This window comes from Phoxinus phoxinus, assembly GCF_949152265.1.
Source record: "Phoxinus phoxinus genome assembly, chromosome: 1".
Classification (NCBI taxonomy): Eukaryota; Metazoa; Chordata; class Actinopteri; order Cypriniformes; family Leuciscidae; genus Phoxinus; species Phoxinus phoxinus.
The window spans coordinates 50,339,763-50,358,872 of record NC_136876.1 but is presented as its reverse complement, the minus strand read 5'-3'; the positions used below and the strand labels follow the sequence as shown (position 1 = coordinate 50,358,872).

At 39.3% G+C, this 19,110-nt stretch overlaps 1 protein-coding gene across 1 annotated transcript in view; it reads left to right on the top strand.

Annotated features, from left to right (window-relative positions):
* Positions 1–19,110, top strand: part of bahcc1a (BAH domain and coiled-coil containing 1a) — a 134,356-nt gene that overhangs the window by 107,117 nt on the left and 8,129 nt on the right. The window contains exons 17-25 of the mRNA XM_079613361.1: positions 813–1,001; positions 2,767–2,928; positions 4,756–4,991; positions 6,359–6,439; positions 6,622–6,757; positions 7,982–8,099; positions 8,978–9,053; positions 16,293–16,401; positions 16,947–17,057. Coding sequence (XP_079469487.1) covers positions 813–1,001; positions 2,767–2,928; positions 4,756–4,991; positions 6,359–6,439; positions 6,622–6,757; positions 7,982–8,099; positions 8,978–9,053; positions 16,293–16,401; positions 16,947–17,057 — 1,218 coding nt within the window. The remainder of the gene's footprint in view (positions 1–812; positions 1,002–2,766; positions 2,929–4,755; positions 4,992–6,358; positions 6,440–6,621; positions 6,758–7,981; positions 8,100–8,977; positions 9,054–16,292; positions 16,402–16,946; positions 17,058–19,110) is intronic.

The following is a 19,110-nucleotide window of genomic DNA, read 5'->3' as shown; positions in this document are numbered from 1 at the left end:
ATTTTCCTTTTTCGAAGTGATTCACAAAAAAAGAATAATCAATATAATTTTATATTGCATATGCGATATGTTGCACTGAACCTTATTTACCTTATTTGAAGTGATTCATCATATTTCAAGCAATTCAAAACTGTCATGTTGAACAGTGCACATCTGAAGAGTCTCAGCTGAAGGAAATAATACGTTATTTATCAGCTTTAATATATCGGGCAAATTTTCTAATCGGGCCGATAACGATAACATTAAAAATGCACATATATCGGCCGATACCGATATGGTGGCCGATATATTGTGCATTCCTACTTGAAATCATCTTAAAAATGCAACATCACACCACATGATGCCAAATGTGATGAAGTCTGTCGGCACTTGAGTAGTCAGAATAACCAAAATGCACACTCTTAACCCTCTGGGGTCGGCAATCACGCCGGCGTGATTTGTGCGATTTTTTTTTTTTACATAGCAGCTAAATAAACTTAAAATACTCCGTCATATATGGTCATACAGACTTAATAAATATGAAAAAAGAATCTGTGAGGTGTATACTTTTGTATGTGTCCACTTACAATCTAAACAAAACGTTGTGCTTTTGTAAAATAAAGAAATTAAACAGGGTGTGCTTTCTGCCTCTCCGTCTCGTGAACTTCTTTTTCTTGAGCACGTCTCTAAACATAAACAAAACTCAGCGAATAATTGTCACACATTTGTGAACTCTATATATTTATAAACATTTAAGTGTGTAGTTTTAAATGATCTGATTCAAAACGAGTTGTGTATTCATGGAAGTGATTGTGTCTTGCGCTCTTCCCCAGCCACGAGTGGGGACAGCGGGACACAGGAGTGCTGGAAGAGGCACGAGCCAGTGGCAGTGAAACGGGAACGGAAGAAAAGTCCCGGATCAGCCGCTTGTTTGCCGGGGTCCAGGATCCCGCAGGCCAGGGGACCGGCAGTGGACGAGGACGGAGAGACGTCTCCTCTGGAGAGCGAGTCCTCTGAGCAAGGTGAGAGTCTGCCGGCATGTCTCATCTTGGGAAAGTAAGAAAAGCTAAAGCTCTGTTTGCACAGCTAGTGCAGTATTTTCCAGACTATAAGGCGCTCCGGAGTATAAGTCGCATCAGTCAAAAAATTTGTCATGAAGAGGAAAAAAACATGTATAAGTCGCACTGGACTATAAGTCGCATTTATTTAGAAATTTATTCCACAAAATCCAAGACCAAGAACAGACATTTAATCTGGAAAGGCAAGTTATTCAACTCCATAACAGCACACAGAACAACAGCTGAATAGTGTCCGGCATGTTAGCGTAACACATTAACAGTTATTCAGCTTCACAATAGCATAAAGAACATATACCTGAGGCTGAATATGCTAAATTAACATTAGTCAGCGAGTCCAACAAGTTACCGGTCAGCAAGTTCACCAAGCTCCCGATCTCATTCCTCAACACTGAATACATTGAGTTCTTCCTCGGTGTCGCTTCTGAACAACTCCGCTAACTAGAGCGCCCTCTCGCGGCTGCAGACGGTAGGCCTAATGCTTTCTCTTGGTTCATCTCAGTCAGTATGAATTAATGTTGATATATAAGTCGCACCTGACTATAAGTCGCAGGACCAGCCAAACTATGAAAAAAAAGTGTGACTTATAGTCCGGAAAATACGGCATTAATACGGTGTTTTGGTCGATCGGATCACGAGTGGACGAGAAATAAGCTTGTCCAATTTACATATGAACGGAAAAACACACGGAGAGCATCAGCTTTAGTTTCTGCTCTGACAGCCGAACGCTGTGAGTGTGTGTTAGAAATCAGGAATGGTGAGAGAATATTGTGTTTGGTGCATTTTTCCTCTTAAAAACAAACTTGGGTCTACATCTATCAAAGTTTAAACCCGTTTGTCTCGAGCTCTTCCCATAATGTTCACGCGTGACGTCAGTAGACGGAGAGAAGACGGTGTTCTAGTGTCTGTTCAAACACATTCGCTCACATGAGCGTGTACACTACGAAAGCAATCCGGTCTAATGTGTTTTCAACTCCCTCTGGAAGTGGTGGAAAGTGGACGAAACGCTTCAGACCTCAGTTTACACGTGTTAAGCGCCGTCCACTCGTGATCCGATCAAACAAAACTCATCTTAACACCAGCTGTAAACAGGGCCTTGGTGAAGCTTTCAAATGTTTCACAATCATTCAACACTCAGTCTGTGTGTCACCATCTGTCTCTCTTTCTCTCTCTCTCTCACAAATACAGTTGATCTCTTGAATATTTCTTAATTGAGTGCATGTGCCCTTAGCGGCAGTGAGAGATGTGTGTGTGTGTGTGTGTGTGTTAGTCTTGTACTTTTTGTGTGGTCTACTTTGTTTGGTCCACTTAGAGAATTGTCTGACGAACATGTAAAGCAACCAAATAAATCAGAAAAACCTAGATTCTCGAACAGTTACAAAAATGTAATGACATTTTAGGAAACCATGTGCTGAATTTGTGATCATAATTTCTGCCAGTAACCGTTTTAAATACCAATTACTTCGCTGATGGATGTGTTCGCATGGATGTCTAGTTTACGTGCTACTCAGAAACCCTTGACAGCAACACTACAGCTCCTTATTTCATATGGCGTACAAATGTTTGCACGGGAAGATTTCCAAATTAGATCAAGATGTAGTTGTACAGCAACCATTTCTTTATAGTGACTCCAATATATCATGTTTGGATATTTATAAATATTAAAGTCAGATGTGAACAGCCACACTGAAATGCCATGTTCACGAAACAGAGGAAGAGGAAGAGGAGGGCAGTTGCGCCAGCGAGGAGGGCCACGAGATCAAGGTTTCGGCGCTGAGGGATCTCTCGGTCACTGGCCCGTCTCCTTTCTCCGTGGTCAAACTGGAAGCCAATCAGAAGGCGAAGATTAAGCGGGAACGACAAGAACTTTATGGTAAAGGCCATAAAAAAAAAAAAAAGCCCAGTGATAGACACACCTCAGCTGTGTTTCTGGTTTCACTTTAGTTTGATGGTCCCTTTAACACATGCTGTTGACTATGAGTAACGCTGCATATACATGTCTACTAACTCTCAGTAGAGTCTCAGTAGAGTATCAGTAGCTGAACTTCATCCTTCTTGTCCTCTACTGAACAAGTCCAGTAGACCAGTGGTTCCCAACCTTTTTTTGTCTGAGACCCCCTTTTTCCCAAGAAAATATTTTAGGACCCCCTTCACATTTAATGATATTATTGCTCTTGTAAACTTGCAGCAAGGATGACGAAATATGTTGTTTTCAAACAAACGGTATGTTTACTATAACCAGATATGTTTATGTAAGGGTTAATGCCCGACGAGGTGTCCATTGTCAGGTTTTAATGGACGACGGCGAGGTGTGAACCGGCCGATGCGCAGCGGAGGGCGGTCGCCTCCACCGAAGTCCATTAAAACCTGACAATGGACACCTCGAAGGGCATTAACCCGCTTATACCATGGTCACTTGCCAAATAACACATTTTTAAAACATTAGTTTATATTTTAATTAGTTTTACATTCGAATACATTCGAAATCTAAAGTTACAAGTTACAAACAATAACTTGGTTTCCTTGGTTACGCCTGACAGTTTATTTAGGTGTCCTCTATCACTTGTTAACGGACACCCTGCAGCCAATCAGAATCGAGTATTCACCCAGACCATGGTATAAGCACAATTAATAGCCTATAATATCGAAAATAGAATAACAAAAACATCAGTAGGCCCTAAGTAAGTAAGCCGAGGAGTAGCCTATAAATTGGCCTTGTTTGAAATGCAGTAACAAAAATATTCACTCTGGTGTGTAGGTAAAAAAAGAAATAATATATGCTATTACTAAATGACTGCTGTCTGGGACCTCAATACATGCATGTTATTTGTGAGGCTTTATTTTTGGGGCTTTATAGTGAGCGATAATAAACTTGCGTTTATTAACAGAATAATGCGTCTTTCGGAAGAACATTGTAGCCGGATCTACTTCTCTCTGTGTACGTCTATGAGAGTCACGAAGGTCCTGGGCTACTCCGCATCCGAACCAGTGTAAAATAGTCCCAGTGTAAACACTTATTATAGGAGTACCAGTGGTTCAGGATGAGACAAAACCACGGATTGGAAAATGGATTCATGATGAACTCGCTCATTATATACATTTTGAACAGAAAAAAAGTTAAGGACTTTTATTTAATGCTCATTGCTCAAAACTTTTTAAAATATGACGCGACCCCCCACAGAGCTCACTGAGGCCCCCTTGTGGACCGCGACCCCCCTGTTGGGAACCGGTGCAGTAGAGGAAGCTTAATGAAACCTGAACCTCGTCGTCGGTCCATCGGTCGTATTTTTTAAACTCCATTGTTGATTCGAATAGCAAACAACTCTTACCGCACGCATTGCAATAGACTTTAAAAAAATAGTGGTTGAAATAAAATGCTGCGTGGAGTCAACCAATCAAAATGCGGCATGAACTCGACCAATCAGCATGTTCAGCGCCTAAGACCAAACCCTCAAAGTTCCTGAACTTTAAAAAAAGTTTTTAAAGTTTCCGAAAGTCCCTCGCGAGCAGGAAATAGTTACCCAGAACTTAATTTAGACCCTAAACACACCGAGTACCAGCCCAAAGCCCCTAGTTCCTGGGGAAAGTTCCTGCGGTGGAAACTCGCTTTACTCACAGTCGACATAATGTTCAAAAGGAACCATCAAAATAAAGTGTTACCATGTTTTTTTTATTCTAACTCTTTCTATTTTCTATTCAGGATCTCAGTTCCGTGCCGTGACAGAAGGGGACGTGAAGGTGAAGCGCCGGGCCCCCTGTAGACCCGTGCCCGTCCCCAAAGCTCTCGGGGTCCGGAGGAGGCCTGGGCGGCCCAGACTGCAGGACAAGCACTGGCCGGGTCACTTCAGAAAGACCAGCAGCCTCCTCTCGTTCCCCAGCAGCGGCGGCGAGAGGTTGAAGAGAGCCACGAGGAAGAGCTCCATGCTCAGAGCTACGGTGAGCCTCACAGATCTCCAGCTCGCTCAAACAAACATGCGCGCCACTCTCTCCACAGAGATGTGTGCTAATTAGGGGTGTCACAATATATCGTGTCACAATATATCACAATACTAAATGCAACTACCGTATTTTCTGGACTATAAGTCGCATCAGTCAAAAATGTGCCATGAAGAGGGGAAAAAACATGTATAAGTCGCACTGGACTATAAGTCGCATTTATTTAGAAATTTATTTCACAAAATCCAAGACCAAGAACATACATTTAATCTGGAAAGTTATTCAGCTCCACAACAGCACACAGAACAACAGGCTGAAGGTGTCCGGTGTGTTAGCGTAACACATTAACAGTTATTCAGCTGCACAACAGCATAAAGAACATATAGAGGCTGAATAGGCTAAATTAACATTAGCCAGCGAGTCCAACAAGTTACCGGTCAGCAAGTTCACCAAGCTCCCGATCTCATTCCTCAACACTGAATACATTGAGTTCTTCCTCGGTGTCGCTTCTGAACAACTCCGCTAACTAGAGCGCCCTCTCGCGGCTGTAGACGGTAATGTTTTCTCTTGGTTCATCTCAATAAATGAGTTAATTTGATATATAAGTCGCACCTGACTATAAGTCGCAGGACCAGCCAAACTATGAAAAAAAGTGCGACTTATAGTCCGGAAAATACGGTATATGTATGGTGGATAGTGAGAATATGTATTGTGTATAGTTCACCCAAAATAAAAATTACTGTCTAAGAAAAACAATTCAAGTTTTAGTGTCAGTACTACATTAAACTGCTATGTGACGCTGGACCACAAAACATGGGTCAATTTTATGAATTGAGATTTATACATCATCTGAAAGCTGAATAAATGATCTTTCCATTGATGTGTGGTTTGTTAGGATAGGACAATATTTGGTCGAGACACAACTATTGTAAATCTGGAATCTGAGGAGCAAAAAAATCGAAACATTGAGAAAATCTCTTTTAAAGTTGTGCATTTATGTTCACGATTGTGCTGCATTCACTCACAGAAATACATGTTTTATATATTTACGGTAGGACATTTACTAAATATCTTCATGGATCATGATCTTAATATCCTCATGATTTTTGGCATAAAAGAAAAATGGATAATTTTGACCCGTACAGTGTATAGTTGGCTATCGCCACAGATATACCCGTGCGACTCCAGACTGGGTTTGTGGTCCAGGGTCACTTTTCATACTTCCATTAATGTAATTTCATAGTTTTAAAGACTTGACTTGTTCTGGGGGAAATACTGATTACAAACACGCAGGTGTTTTCAGACTTACTGATGGGTCGCACACAATTGAACTGTGTAACTAATCTGTGAAGTTGTGGTTATTGTAGAGGAGGAGTTACGTGTCGGCCGAGGCCCAGTCTGCAGACAGCGATGACAACAGCAGGACTCGCAGAACCCGGCTTCGAGAGGTAAACACACACAAGCGGACAGTTAACACTCGTCTTCTCTTGCTGAGTAAGAGCTAACGTCATGTAAAGGTGACGTTCACACGCTCTGACGTGCGAGAACAGATTTTGCTGACGGTGGAGCATGAGTTTTCCTGCGAGCGACTCAGTGCGTGTGTGTGTGTGTGTGTGTGTGTGTGTTTCAGTCGAAGGGTCGAGCGGTCAGTCGTCTGATGGAGAGTTTTGCAGCGGACGAGGGCTTCCACCTGGGGGAGGACAGTAGCTTCTCGGAGGAGGACGAGGAGAGGAAGAAGGCGGCGTCAAACGGCACATTAGCCCCAGGTGTGGACAGCTGTTTAATAACTTGCATTAAAGGGGGCATCGGATGCACATTTTACACAAGTTGATATGATTCCTAGGGGCAAGTTTGTAACATACTTTGGTTAAAATTCCTCAATGGTTGTGGCCTGATTATTGAGAGCGTTTAGGTTTTTTTGATAATAAAAAAAAAAAGGAGTGAATGGATTTTTTTCATTACAGGTGAAACTCAATTTATTTTAATATGGTGCATTTATTTCAGTAATTCAATGTAAAAGGTGAAACTAATATATTATATAGACTCATTACATGCACAGTTAGATATTTCAAACCTTTATTTGTTATAATTTTGATGATTATGGCTCACAGCTTATGAAAACCTTGTCACAATATTCTAATTTTGAATTTATAAATTACCATAATCATCAAAATTATAACAAATAAAGGTTTGAAATGTCTCACTTTGCATGTAATGAGTCGATATAATAAGTTGAATTACTGAAATAAATGAACTTTTGCACCATATTCTCATTTTACGAGTTTCACCTGTTGTTGTCCACACACTGCAGAGACATATTTATATGCAAACACCGTATAAAAGTGAATTTTGCATCCGATGACCCCTTTAAGAAATGGATACTTGTGTTCAACTTAAAGGATTAGTAATGTCCTGATAATTTACTCTCCCCCTCGTCATCCAAGATGTTCATGACTTTCTTTCTTCAGTCGAACAGAAATGAAGGTTTTTGAGGAACACACTCCAGTATTGTTCTCCATATAGTGACGTCAATGGTCCAACGGGTCGAAGGTCCAAATGTGAGTCTCAGTGCAGCTTCAAAGTCTCGACACGATCCCAGCCGAGGAATAAGAGTCTCATCTAGACAAACCATCCGCCATTTTATAAAAAAAGGACATTTATACACTATTTAACCACAAATGCTCATCTTGCACTAGAAATGCGGCATTAAAAAAATAAAAAAATAAAAAACCCCATTGAAGTCACTATATGGAGAACATCCTGGAGCGTTTTCCTCAAAAACCTTAATTTCTGTTCGATTGAAGAAAGAAAGACATGAACATCTTGGATGACGTGGGGGAGAGTAAATGATCAGGAAATGTTTATTCTGAAGTGAACTGCTCCTTTAAGAGTGTGCGCTCCAGTCGTTTCATCACACCGGGGGACAGGTGGTGTTTGCCGTGTCATGAGGTCCTCGTTTGTCATGTAAAGCTGTGTTTTCCATCCTTCAGCGCCTCCCAACTGTGTTCTGACCAAAGAGCTTCTGACCGTTGGACTCAAGGTCCTGATCACCAAAGAAGATGAGCTGCTGTATGCGGCCCGTGTGCAACCCTTGGAGTCGCCCGATGTGTAAGTGTGTAACTCACCAACACCCCTATGGCATATTTACTGCTTATGAGCTGAAATTTTGAGAGTAAATATGTGGAATTTGACGGAATTTGCATAAAAATAAATGTAAAAATAAATTTTTAAATCTTGAATGATCCTATATGAATTTATGTTATCTTGCTTATTAAACAGCTACTTATTAAATAAATAAATGGACTTATTAAATTGAGGTTCATTAGGTTTATGAACCAATAAATATAACTAATAATCAATAAATAATTTAATTAGATTTATTAGCTCACCAAATGCAAAACTTACACGAAGAATAACCGTTCCTAGCAAGCGTTATAGCGCTGATGACTTCAGTGACCCGGATGAGCCTGTGTTTTCAGTGGTTGTTATCGATTGACCAATCAGAATCAAGTATTACACAGAGTCGTGTAATAAAGTACAATATTTAACCGATGGGGGATGTGTAGTAAGTTACTTTGTGAATACTTGTGCACGACCTGCTTACGGTGTGTATCGCACCTAAACTCCTGTTGTCGTTGTTGTTTTGATTATCGTCACTTCAATAGGATTATGCTCACTACCACAGTTCAATGAGCTGTACCCCGTCCCCTATCTCCCACTAGTTTCCCACAGTCCTTAGTTGCTTGCACAAGAAGTCAACATCACTTCCCTTAATCCCTGTGTTCAGCGGCAGAAGTGTTGCTGAAGAGAATCAGTCACAGCCAATGAAAGTGAGCTCTCCGTAGTTCGACACGGACGGCCAAGCATTACACACAGCACTGAAAATAACTCTCTCTCTCGCTCTCTCTCTCTCTCTCTCTCTCTCTCTCTCTCACCCTCTCTCTCTCTCTCTCTCTCTCTCTCTCTCTCTCTATCTCTCTCTCCAGCTACAGTATTGTTATCGACAGGGAGCGAGGAAACCGACCCAGAATCTACTCCCTGGAGCAACTCTTGCAGGAAGCCGTGAGTTTCCCACTTACAGCAAACAAACCGGCCTACGCTTTGAGCTCTGGCCTCTCAGGACACACACACACACACCACATCCTCCAAAATCCCCTCTTCCATTAAAGAGCAACACATGACAATATCCACTTCCCTGAGACTTCCCCTATACACAACACAGTTTCCCGAAGTCCTGTTTCCAGCACACCTTTTGCTGCAGTTTTCTGTTCACACCACGTCAAGCTCCAGCCGCTCACACCTTCTCCACAGACATGAACACACACATGAACACACACATGAACACACACATGAACACAGACATGTACACACACATGCACACACACATACACACACACACACATACACACACACATGCACACACACATGCACACACACATACACACACACATCCACACACACATGCACACACACATGTACACACTCAAGACACTTTACACAAATATGGTACACTTTGGTCACCTACTACTTTTTTCCTTTTCTTAATAGCTTTATAGGGACAAATGCCATGTTTTTGATGATGTAATTTACAATGAAATTAAATTAACCTAGCATGAAGAGTAGCTACTTTTAAATATATAAAATAATGCCCCAAATCATTTCCAACTGATAATAAATTAATTTCAAGAAAACAGTCTAAATAAACTTTTGACTAAATTCCTCAGTCTCAATCTTCACTCTTGCTGCTTATTTATTGTAAAAAAAAAAATATATTAACAGAATTCTCTTTGAGGAAATGTATTACTAACCAAAGCCCATACTACTTTAATTTAAACTACATTCACAACACTGTAAAAAAATGTTTTCAGCTTAAAAAAGTAAGTGTTTGTGCTGCCTTAATTTTAAGTTTAGTCAACTTGAAATGTGAAGTTGTATTAAGTGACAATTTTATGGAAGCTTATTTCCGCCACAGAATAAAACCTTTTAAAAGATAATTGTGACTTTTTATCTCACAATTGTGAGTTTACATCAATGTTGTTTTCGTCAACGATGACGATAACGCAATTATTTCGTTGACGCACCTTTTTTTTATGACGATAACGTTACGATGACTTGCTAAAAATGGCTCCAAGGTGACTAAAACATGACGAGACGCTTTCTAGTTGTCATTGACGAGACGAGATGGAACGAAAATTATTAGAAGTCTGACGTTCACAATGCATGTCATTTCTGCCTATAAATACGATAATTTTGACCTCTGTACGATGTACGATCAATAATGGAAAAAAATCCCATAATGTACGATAATTTCAGAATTGCCCGCAAATGAGTTAAAATCTCCCGGAATCTAGATCGAGCGAGCAAGAGCGCACACAGCAGAGAAAGGGAGCGAGAGACCTTGCGTGTGTGTGCTAGTGTGCGTGTGTGCCTCGCGAAGCGCATGTAAGGACCCAACCAATCGAATTATTCAGAAAGTCTAGTTTATTATGCAAAGGGTTTTAAGGTTAACTGTTGTTTTATGAATTGCAACACTTGCTGCAACCTGTCAAACCTAAGCCCATTTCCAATACTTTTTAACCTAAATTAATTTGTTAAAGACTACTTTTTATTTTTATTTTTTTATTTTTACTAAAATTGACTAAAACCTTTTTGTGTTTTCGTCGACTAAAACTTGACTAAAACTATCAAGTTTATAAGTGACTAAAATGTGACTAAAACTAAAAAGCATTTTCGTCAACAAGACTAAGACTAAAAGGGCTGCCAAAAACAACACTGGTTTACATCTTGCAATTCTGTGAATTTCTCAGAATTGCATGTTATAAATTCAGAATTGCGAGATATACAATCACAGTTCTGACTTCATAAAGTCACGCAATTGCGAATTGATATCACAGAATATAGATGTAAATATGTAAACTCGCTATTGTGAGAAAAAAAAGTCAGAATTGTGAGAGAAAAAGTCGCAATTACGTTTTTTTATTTTTTATTCTGTGGCGGAAACAAGCTTCCATGCAATTTGGATTTTTGAGTTGACTAAACCTAAAATTTTAAAACACTTACTTTTTTAAGTTGAAACAACTATATATAAAATGAAACTTATTACCCATTATGTTCTAGACTTTTTCATTATTATCATTACATATTATCTTTCCTGATATGTTTATTTCTAGACAATCACACAAATAATATTTAGTAACAGAACTGCAACTATTGCAAATCTCATAAAACATTAACATGAAATAATTTTGAGAGGGTGAGATCAATGTTTTCAGATGTTTACGGATCTCCTTTTACTGACCACTTGTTCTTTTACCCGCTAATGGAAAGTGAATCCTGTTTAAAATGGGTGAGGAGCATCTGTCACTATTTAGCAGCCAAAACACAATCCCATCCACTTCCTCCAGACGCCTGCACACACACACACACACACACACACACACACACACACACACACACACACACACACACACATACACATCTTTATTCAGTGAGCACTGGGCCTTTCCAGCACCCTCATATCTTTTATCACAACATATGAAATCCCACAGTAAACCTCTGCCAGCGGGGCAAATTGACTTTCCCCTCAACAGCCACCAGTATAAGTGGCTGCACTCGCAGTGCATTTCAAATGCCATATTTTATAATTGTTGGTGAATATGTGCATGCAGAAAACTGATAGTTAAAGGGGTGGTGTAATGCCCTTTTCACAAGATGTAAAATAAGTCTCTGATGTGTGTGTGTGTATGTGAAGTTTTAGCTCAAAATACCCCACAGATATTTGTATATAGCAAGTTAAACTCACTTTTTGAGGGTGAGCAAAAAAGCACCGTTTTGTGTCTGTCCCTTTAAATGCAAATGAGCCGCTGCTCCCGGCACAGGGGGCGGAGCTTCAGGAGCGCGTGTCCTTTTACCTTTTCCAAAAAAGTGAGTGAAAAGTTCTGCTCGTGATTTACTGACGACAAGCAAATGAAATAATCAGATCATTTCCATAATGACCAACGCAAACTACCAGTAAGTGTCTGGATTAAGACGTGCTTTTTTGGGCGGTAAATAATGGCGCAAACACCAGTAAATTGACTAGCGCAAACCTTAGTAAATCAGCTTGTGTGATTCATTTAAATACTGCGTCTGAAAGTGTAACTCCTACAAATGCTTATGAAACAAGATCAGCTCCAAATATAACTGTGTCCGCGCCTTTCAGCGCTAACTTTACACTGCGTGTCTTTAGTAAATCCTGACTGTAGTTTTTTACCGCCAAAAGAGGGTTTGCGCTGACAAAAGCTGTTTGTAAATCTGCCGCTAAAAGTTATAGTTCTCAGGGCTTGACATTAACTTTTTGAGGCACTTGTCCTTCGGACAAGTTCATGTTTCACTTGTCCATGCACAAAAGTCACGTGTCCGGGTAAAGATTTATAGTTTTATCATTTATTTTTGATAAATGCCACTTTCTACCCGGCAGAGGCTGATTTACCAAGAGATACTTTAAACCGTGTAGCTACTTTACATCTAAACATTAGCTAATATTTAACTATGTACATTTAACCAATAAAAATGCTGTTAATGCTTGTTTACAGTACACGGCTGCCGACGCTAGCTAGCTAACGTTACTTGTCAGGTTGGGTTTTCCCCCGACAGACGCCACAGAACATTACTCCGTCTTCATAAATAACCCAGTCCAATTCATTTCCATTTGGTGACAAATTTTTATTCCCGTTTTAATTCGTATGGTGCTGTTGGTGTGACTGTACGGTGACTTGTTTTTGGAGCTTTTCCTGGCGCTTTGAGGCAGGTAAAAATGACTCCTGATTGGCCAATCAAGGCATTCTGAGTTGGACGCTGGTTCGACGGATTGTGGGGAAAAAAATGTGTTCGTTTCAAATCGGTAAAATTAAATCTGTAAAATAGACGTAATGAGTGGCACATAACGTGAAGTAACATGGCATTTTATTTTGTTTGAAATTTAACTTGTCCAATTTTCACTTCCACTTGTCCTACAAAAAATCCACTTGTCCCGGACAAGCCTTAATGTCGAGCCCTGGCCATAGGTAATGTCGAGGGACCGACTCGATAAGGGAACGTCTCTGGTTACTCACGTAAGTTCCCCGAGTTCCCCGAGAGGAGGGAACGAGACATAAACTGCCGTGTGAAAAGCCTTTCAGCCTCAATAGCTCTCGTTCAGTCGAAAGATTCTGAGGTTTTTGGCGCCAGACGTCACCTATATTGGAGGTTGTCAGCCAATCAGGCGCGGGCGCCATTGGCTATTTGCAAGCAAAAGAGTTATTCAAATCAGGCTTCAGCATTTTGAGGAAAATGGATTTCCCCATGTATATAATGTCTCGTTCCCTCCTCTCAGGGAACTACGGTCACGTGAGTAACCAGAGACGTTATTCTGATTGAATATTACGAGGGACATGCCTTAATGTCGAGCCCTGGTTATAGTCACCACTTAGTTGGAAAACCTGCTTGAAAACAGTCATAGCCTATTTTAGGCGATAAAACTGTTAAAACATCTTTCAGAAACTGTATTCACGTTTCCATTACCCTTCGAATTGAAATATGGAAACACGTCAATTTCGCCAAAACTCCCATTTATCGCCAAAAAGTTTTTACGCTCGCATGAGGAGGTTTTTCAGGCAATTTGAAAAATAAATATTTCGCAAAACTGCAATGGAAACAGTTTTTGCGCATTTGCAGTCACCTGACGTAGAGGACGCGGTGTGTTTGGACAGAAGACGAGACACAGTTCTTCATTAAACTCATAAAAGACAAAAGATTTACAGGAATACTGGATTCTGAACCTCAGAGAAACACAATCAAGATCTCGAAGCAGAAATGAGGGAGAAACACCAGAAACTCCTCATATGAGCCGCTCACAGTATAAGAGTCTTTCCTTGCCATTAATGCTTGGATAACACACACACACACACACACACACACGCACACACACACACACACACGTCTCCTTACATTAATAATAATGGCCAATGCGGTGTCTGGGATAAACATAAACATCCATCGCCATGATTTCTGGAATGATTATCGCAAAAAAATAAGTTTTAGCCGCATAACATCGGTTAATAGAAACGCTGTCATTTGTCAATCGTTTTTTGTCGACATTTAGAAAAAAATGGCAAAAGTTTTGCGCAAATCTGTAATGGAAACGCGTCTCATTCAGCTTTGCTCCATCTAGATGTTTCTGAATGCATTGGCTGTTCTCCATCAATGTTAGTTTCACAGGTTATAACAACACTGTAGCTAATCTGAGCCAGCGGAGGGTAATTATATATAGTGTAAACCGCAGTGCATTCTTGGCGTCTGCTCAGGTTAGCTTGTAGCCTCTTTCCTTCTGGCTCGTGTGTGTGTGTGTTGGTAGAGATCAGTGGTGTTGACTCGCTTGTTTTCCACATTTCTGATAACATCTTGCACAAGGATCAGTGGCGCTGACACAAAACATTGACTTAGCACACGTCTTCATTTACTAGATAGAGGCTGAGCCGTAGTTTTTTAAATATGCTATGAGAAAATGGATACTGTCCTGAAACCTGATTAGTTACTTAATATAGTATTGGCACTTATTGAATTTATGCTCAGCATCCTTTAGCAATCATGCATGATATACATTTTTTATAAATTTTAATATGGTGCAAAAGTTCATTTATTTCAGTAATTCCACTTAAAAGGTGAAACTAATATATTATATAGACTCATTACATGATATTTCAAGCCTTTATTTGTTATAATTTTGATGATTATGCTTACAGCTTATGAAAACCTTTTCACAATATTCTAGTTTTGAATTTAGCTGTAAGCCATAATCATCAAAATTATAACAAATAAAGGCTTGAAATATTCAATTCAATTCAATTCAAGTTTATTTGTATAGCGCTTTTCACAATACATAAATATCTCACTTTGCATGTAATGAGTCTATATAATATATTAGTTTCACCTTTTAAGTTGAGTTATTGAAATAAATGAACTTTTGCACCATATTCAAAGAGTTTCACCTGCATATATATATATATAGTATACAATAAATAAATTATATTTATACACACACGCATATTTACTGTATAATGCAATAAACAGGGTTCATACAAGGTGCTTAAAGTACTTGAATTTGACCTGAAAGTCCTGAAAAACCCTTAAAAACAGCTGTATTATTGAAGAGGTACTTGAAAAGTGATGTACTTATTTAAATACAATATTAAATAGAGTTAAAAAAATCGAAAAAACAAATATAATCTTTTCACGCAAAGTTAACACTGCTGCCCATCTAACAATGAAAGTAACAACAATGAACAATAATAGCCATTATAAACTGTATTTAACATATATTAAGTATAAGTAATATAATAAGTTGCATTTTGGATACCTTATATCTGTAATATGTTAAAAAAAAGTTAAAGTTTAAAATGAGTAAAAAAAAAATCCTTAAAAATAAAGATATTGTTTTAAAAGTGCGATCTCTGATTGTAGTCATTGAAAACCTAATAAAGTGGTGCTTTATAAGTCCTTAATATGCCTGGAATTTAATTTAACAGTGTCTATATGAACCCTGAATAAAGTTTGTTAGAAAATTAGACAAAAAAAAAAAGTGTATTTACACAAAAATCACTAGATGGTCAGTAGATACTTTTAAACTGAAAACGTTACTATTGTTACTGCTTCCTTCTAAATTGTTCATATTTCCACACACACACACACACAAACACACACACACACACACACACACACACACACACACACACACACACACACACACTTGTATTATCCAGCTGTTTCGTTGTGTAAACGGTCTATAGCAGCTGTGTCTCTAATTACACTGAACTTCCACTTTCCAGAGCGCTCCAATCCTCCATGTACCTTTGACACCAATCTTACACACACACACACACACACACCCTTCCAGCTTCACATCCCATCAGTCAGAGAGCGTCTGTTGCCATAGCAACAGTAAATTAAAGAAACCTGAAAGGGGGTTTGAGCTGAATGGAGGGATCTGGGCGCTCTGTTAGACAGAGAAACGCTGCAAACCTGCAATCACAGTCGCACCATTCACACACTCCTCATTATTACTCAGCAAGTTCAGTGTTTACCGCACCTCCGCTTCCGTGGCTTTCAGCCCGAACACGCTGGCATGAGATAAGTGCCGCTTTCATAAGGGCTTCACTGATTGACTTCTGTGTGTGTGTGTGTGTGTGTGTGTCATTTATCATCTTGGGAGTCCAAAACCACTTTCACTGGCATTGCCTGACAGAAGTTTGTTCCTGTGTGTGTGTGTGTGTGTGTGTGTGTTAGGTACTGGACGTCCGCCCCGACACCGAGACTGCGCTAACAGAAGGGACTAGAGTGTGTGCTTACTGGAGTGAGCGCTCGCGTTGTCTGTACCCGGGATATGTGCGAAGGGGTGAGACACAGACACTGTTTTTCCCTATCCTTTATAATCATTTCAGATTTATACATGTGACCCTGGAACACAAAACCAGTCGCACCGGTGTATTTGTGGCAATAGAATTATAGATTTTTCTTTTATGCCAAAAATCATGAGGATATTAAGATCATGTTCCATGAAGATATTTAGTAAATTTCCTACCGTAAATATATAAAACATGTATTTTTGTGAGTGAATGCAGCACAACCGTGAACATAAATGCACAACTTTAAAGGAGATTTTCTCAATGTTTACATTTTTTGCAACAATAGTTGTATTTTGACCAAATATTAGTCCTATAATTACAAACCATACATCAATGGAAAGCTTATATATTCAGCTTTCACGTGATATATAAATCTCAATTTAAAAAAAATTGACCCATGTGACTGGTTTTGTGGTCCAGGGTCACATATTATTTTGTTTCCTGATAAGTGATAACACATACCCATTCAAACAAAGGTTTAAAGAACTATTGTAAAGAGATTCGAGTACATGAACTGGTTCTGCTGGTCTTCTAGGGGGTGATGAAGGCAAACCCGGTGGGGTAATGGTGGAGTTTGATGACGGAGACCGAGGGTGGATCTCTCTCTCTAATATTCGCTTTCTTCCTCCCGGATATCAAATCCAATGTAAGTCCTAACTCTAATCGGTCATTTGCTCGGTTTTAAAAACCTAGTGAGCGCTAGCTCTGTCTACACAGGCAACAGAAAAGACAAACTTACCATATGTTACCATAACAAACCCATAGTTTAGGGTGATGAATAACTTCAGCTCCATCAACGAGACCTTGCTTTCCTCTTTAGATACACTTCCCGGCCCACAGAAAAAAGTCTCTGTTTGGATTACATTAGCAAATGCTTAAAGGATTAGTTCACTTTAAAAAAAACTTTTGCTGATAATTTACTCACCCCGATGTCATCCAAGATGTCCATGTCTTTCTTTCTTCAGTCGAACAGAAATTAAGGTTTTTGATGAAAACATTTCTCCATATAATGGACGTCAATGGGCCCCAAACGGTTCAAGGTCCAGATGACAGTGTCAGCGCCGCTTCAAAGGGCTTTAAACGACACCAGACGATGAATAAGAGTCTTATCTAGTGAAACGATCGGACATTTCAGAAATAAATAAAAAGTTTTATAAGCACAAATGCTCGCCTTGCTCTGTTCTGTGATGCGCGTTCGTGACGTCACGTAATACGCGATTACGTTGAAAAGGTCACGCTTCTATCAAAAGTAAAACATTTCTATCCTGACGAAAATGTTCTTTTAGGCTTTTTAATATTACAACACCAGGATACGCACACGCAATGGACATTTTAAACGATAAACTGACACCAAGACATTTGAATGTGTGTGTATGGTCCTCCTTCCGCACATCTGTAAACACTCGGTACGTCAAGCGTGACCTTTTCAACGTAACTGCGTATTACGTGACGTCACGAACGCGCGTCACAGAACAGAGCAAGGCGAGCATAAAACTTAAACTTTTTTATTTATTTTTGAAATGAGCGATCGTTTATTTATCGTTCATCGTCTGGTGTCGTTTAAAGCCCGTTGAAGCGGCGCTGACACTGTCATCTGGACCTTGAACCGTTTGGGGCCCATTGACGTCCATTTTATGGAGAAATGTTTTCATCAAAAACCTTAATTTCTGTTCGACTGAAGAAAGAAAGACATGGACATCTTGGATGACATCGGGGTGAGTAAATTATCAGCAAAAGTTTTTTTAAAAGTGAACTAATCCTTTAAGACTCTATGTTTGGATGATTATTGCTGTGATTATGATGTTTCTAACATGTTATATGTTTGGCAACAGTTCTTCTAACTCTAATTGATGGAGTGTGTAGCTTTTCATTTCTTAAACACGCATGTAGGAAGACACATCATGGCCATATTCCAGGATGACAATGTCAAGATTCATCAGGCTCAGATTGAGAAAGAATGATTGGCAGAGAGCATGAAGAATACATTTTTCACAAACCAATTGGCACTTTTGAGTCCAAACCTTAACGGAAATAAATGAAAATAAATGCTGTGATGTTATTTCCATTGTTTGGACATTATCTTCCACTGACAATGCAAGAGTCCAGCACTGTGTAAAGTCTCCTCCAGCACATCCCAAAGACTTTCAATGAATTTAATGTCTTGGCATGAAGAAAATTATTCTTGTTACAGCAAAAATGTAACAAGTAATTGATTACAAACAATTTAGTCAGCGACCTTGTTAACGGCCAGTCACAAAAATATCACTTCTCATATAAATTACACTGGAGATATGACTAAAACTCACATTTGATTTCAAAAGAGTGTGGCATTAATAAATACATGTTGTCTTAGGTTTTGGCGAAAACATGGTATCCTAGAAGCCTACTTTCACCAGTGGTGCCTTAAAAATGCTGTCTAGCTCGGAAACTAGGGTTTAAAACTGAGCTTTTATCGTTGAATTCGCATATATTTAACATTGCATTGGGTTACACTTTATTTTAAGGTGTCATTGTTACAGGGTAATTATATATTTAAGTACTGAGTAATATTAATCAACTACATGTACTCACTATAGGGACAGGGTAGGATTAGGGTTTGGTTGAGGGTTAGTTGCATGTAATTATGCATAATTTACTGTTATTACTACGGTAAGTACATGTAACAATGACACTGTAAAATAAAGTGTTACCCTAGCATT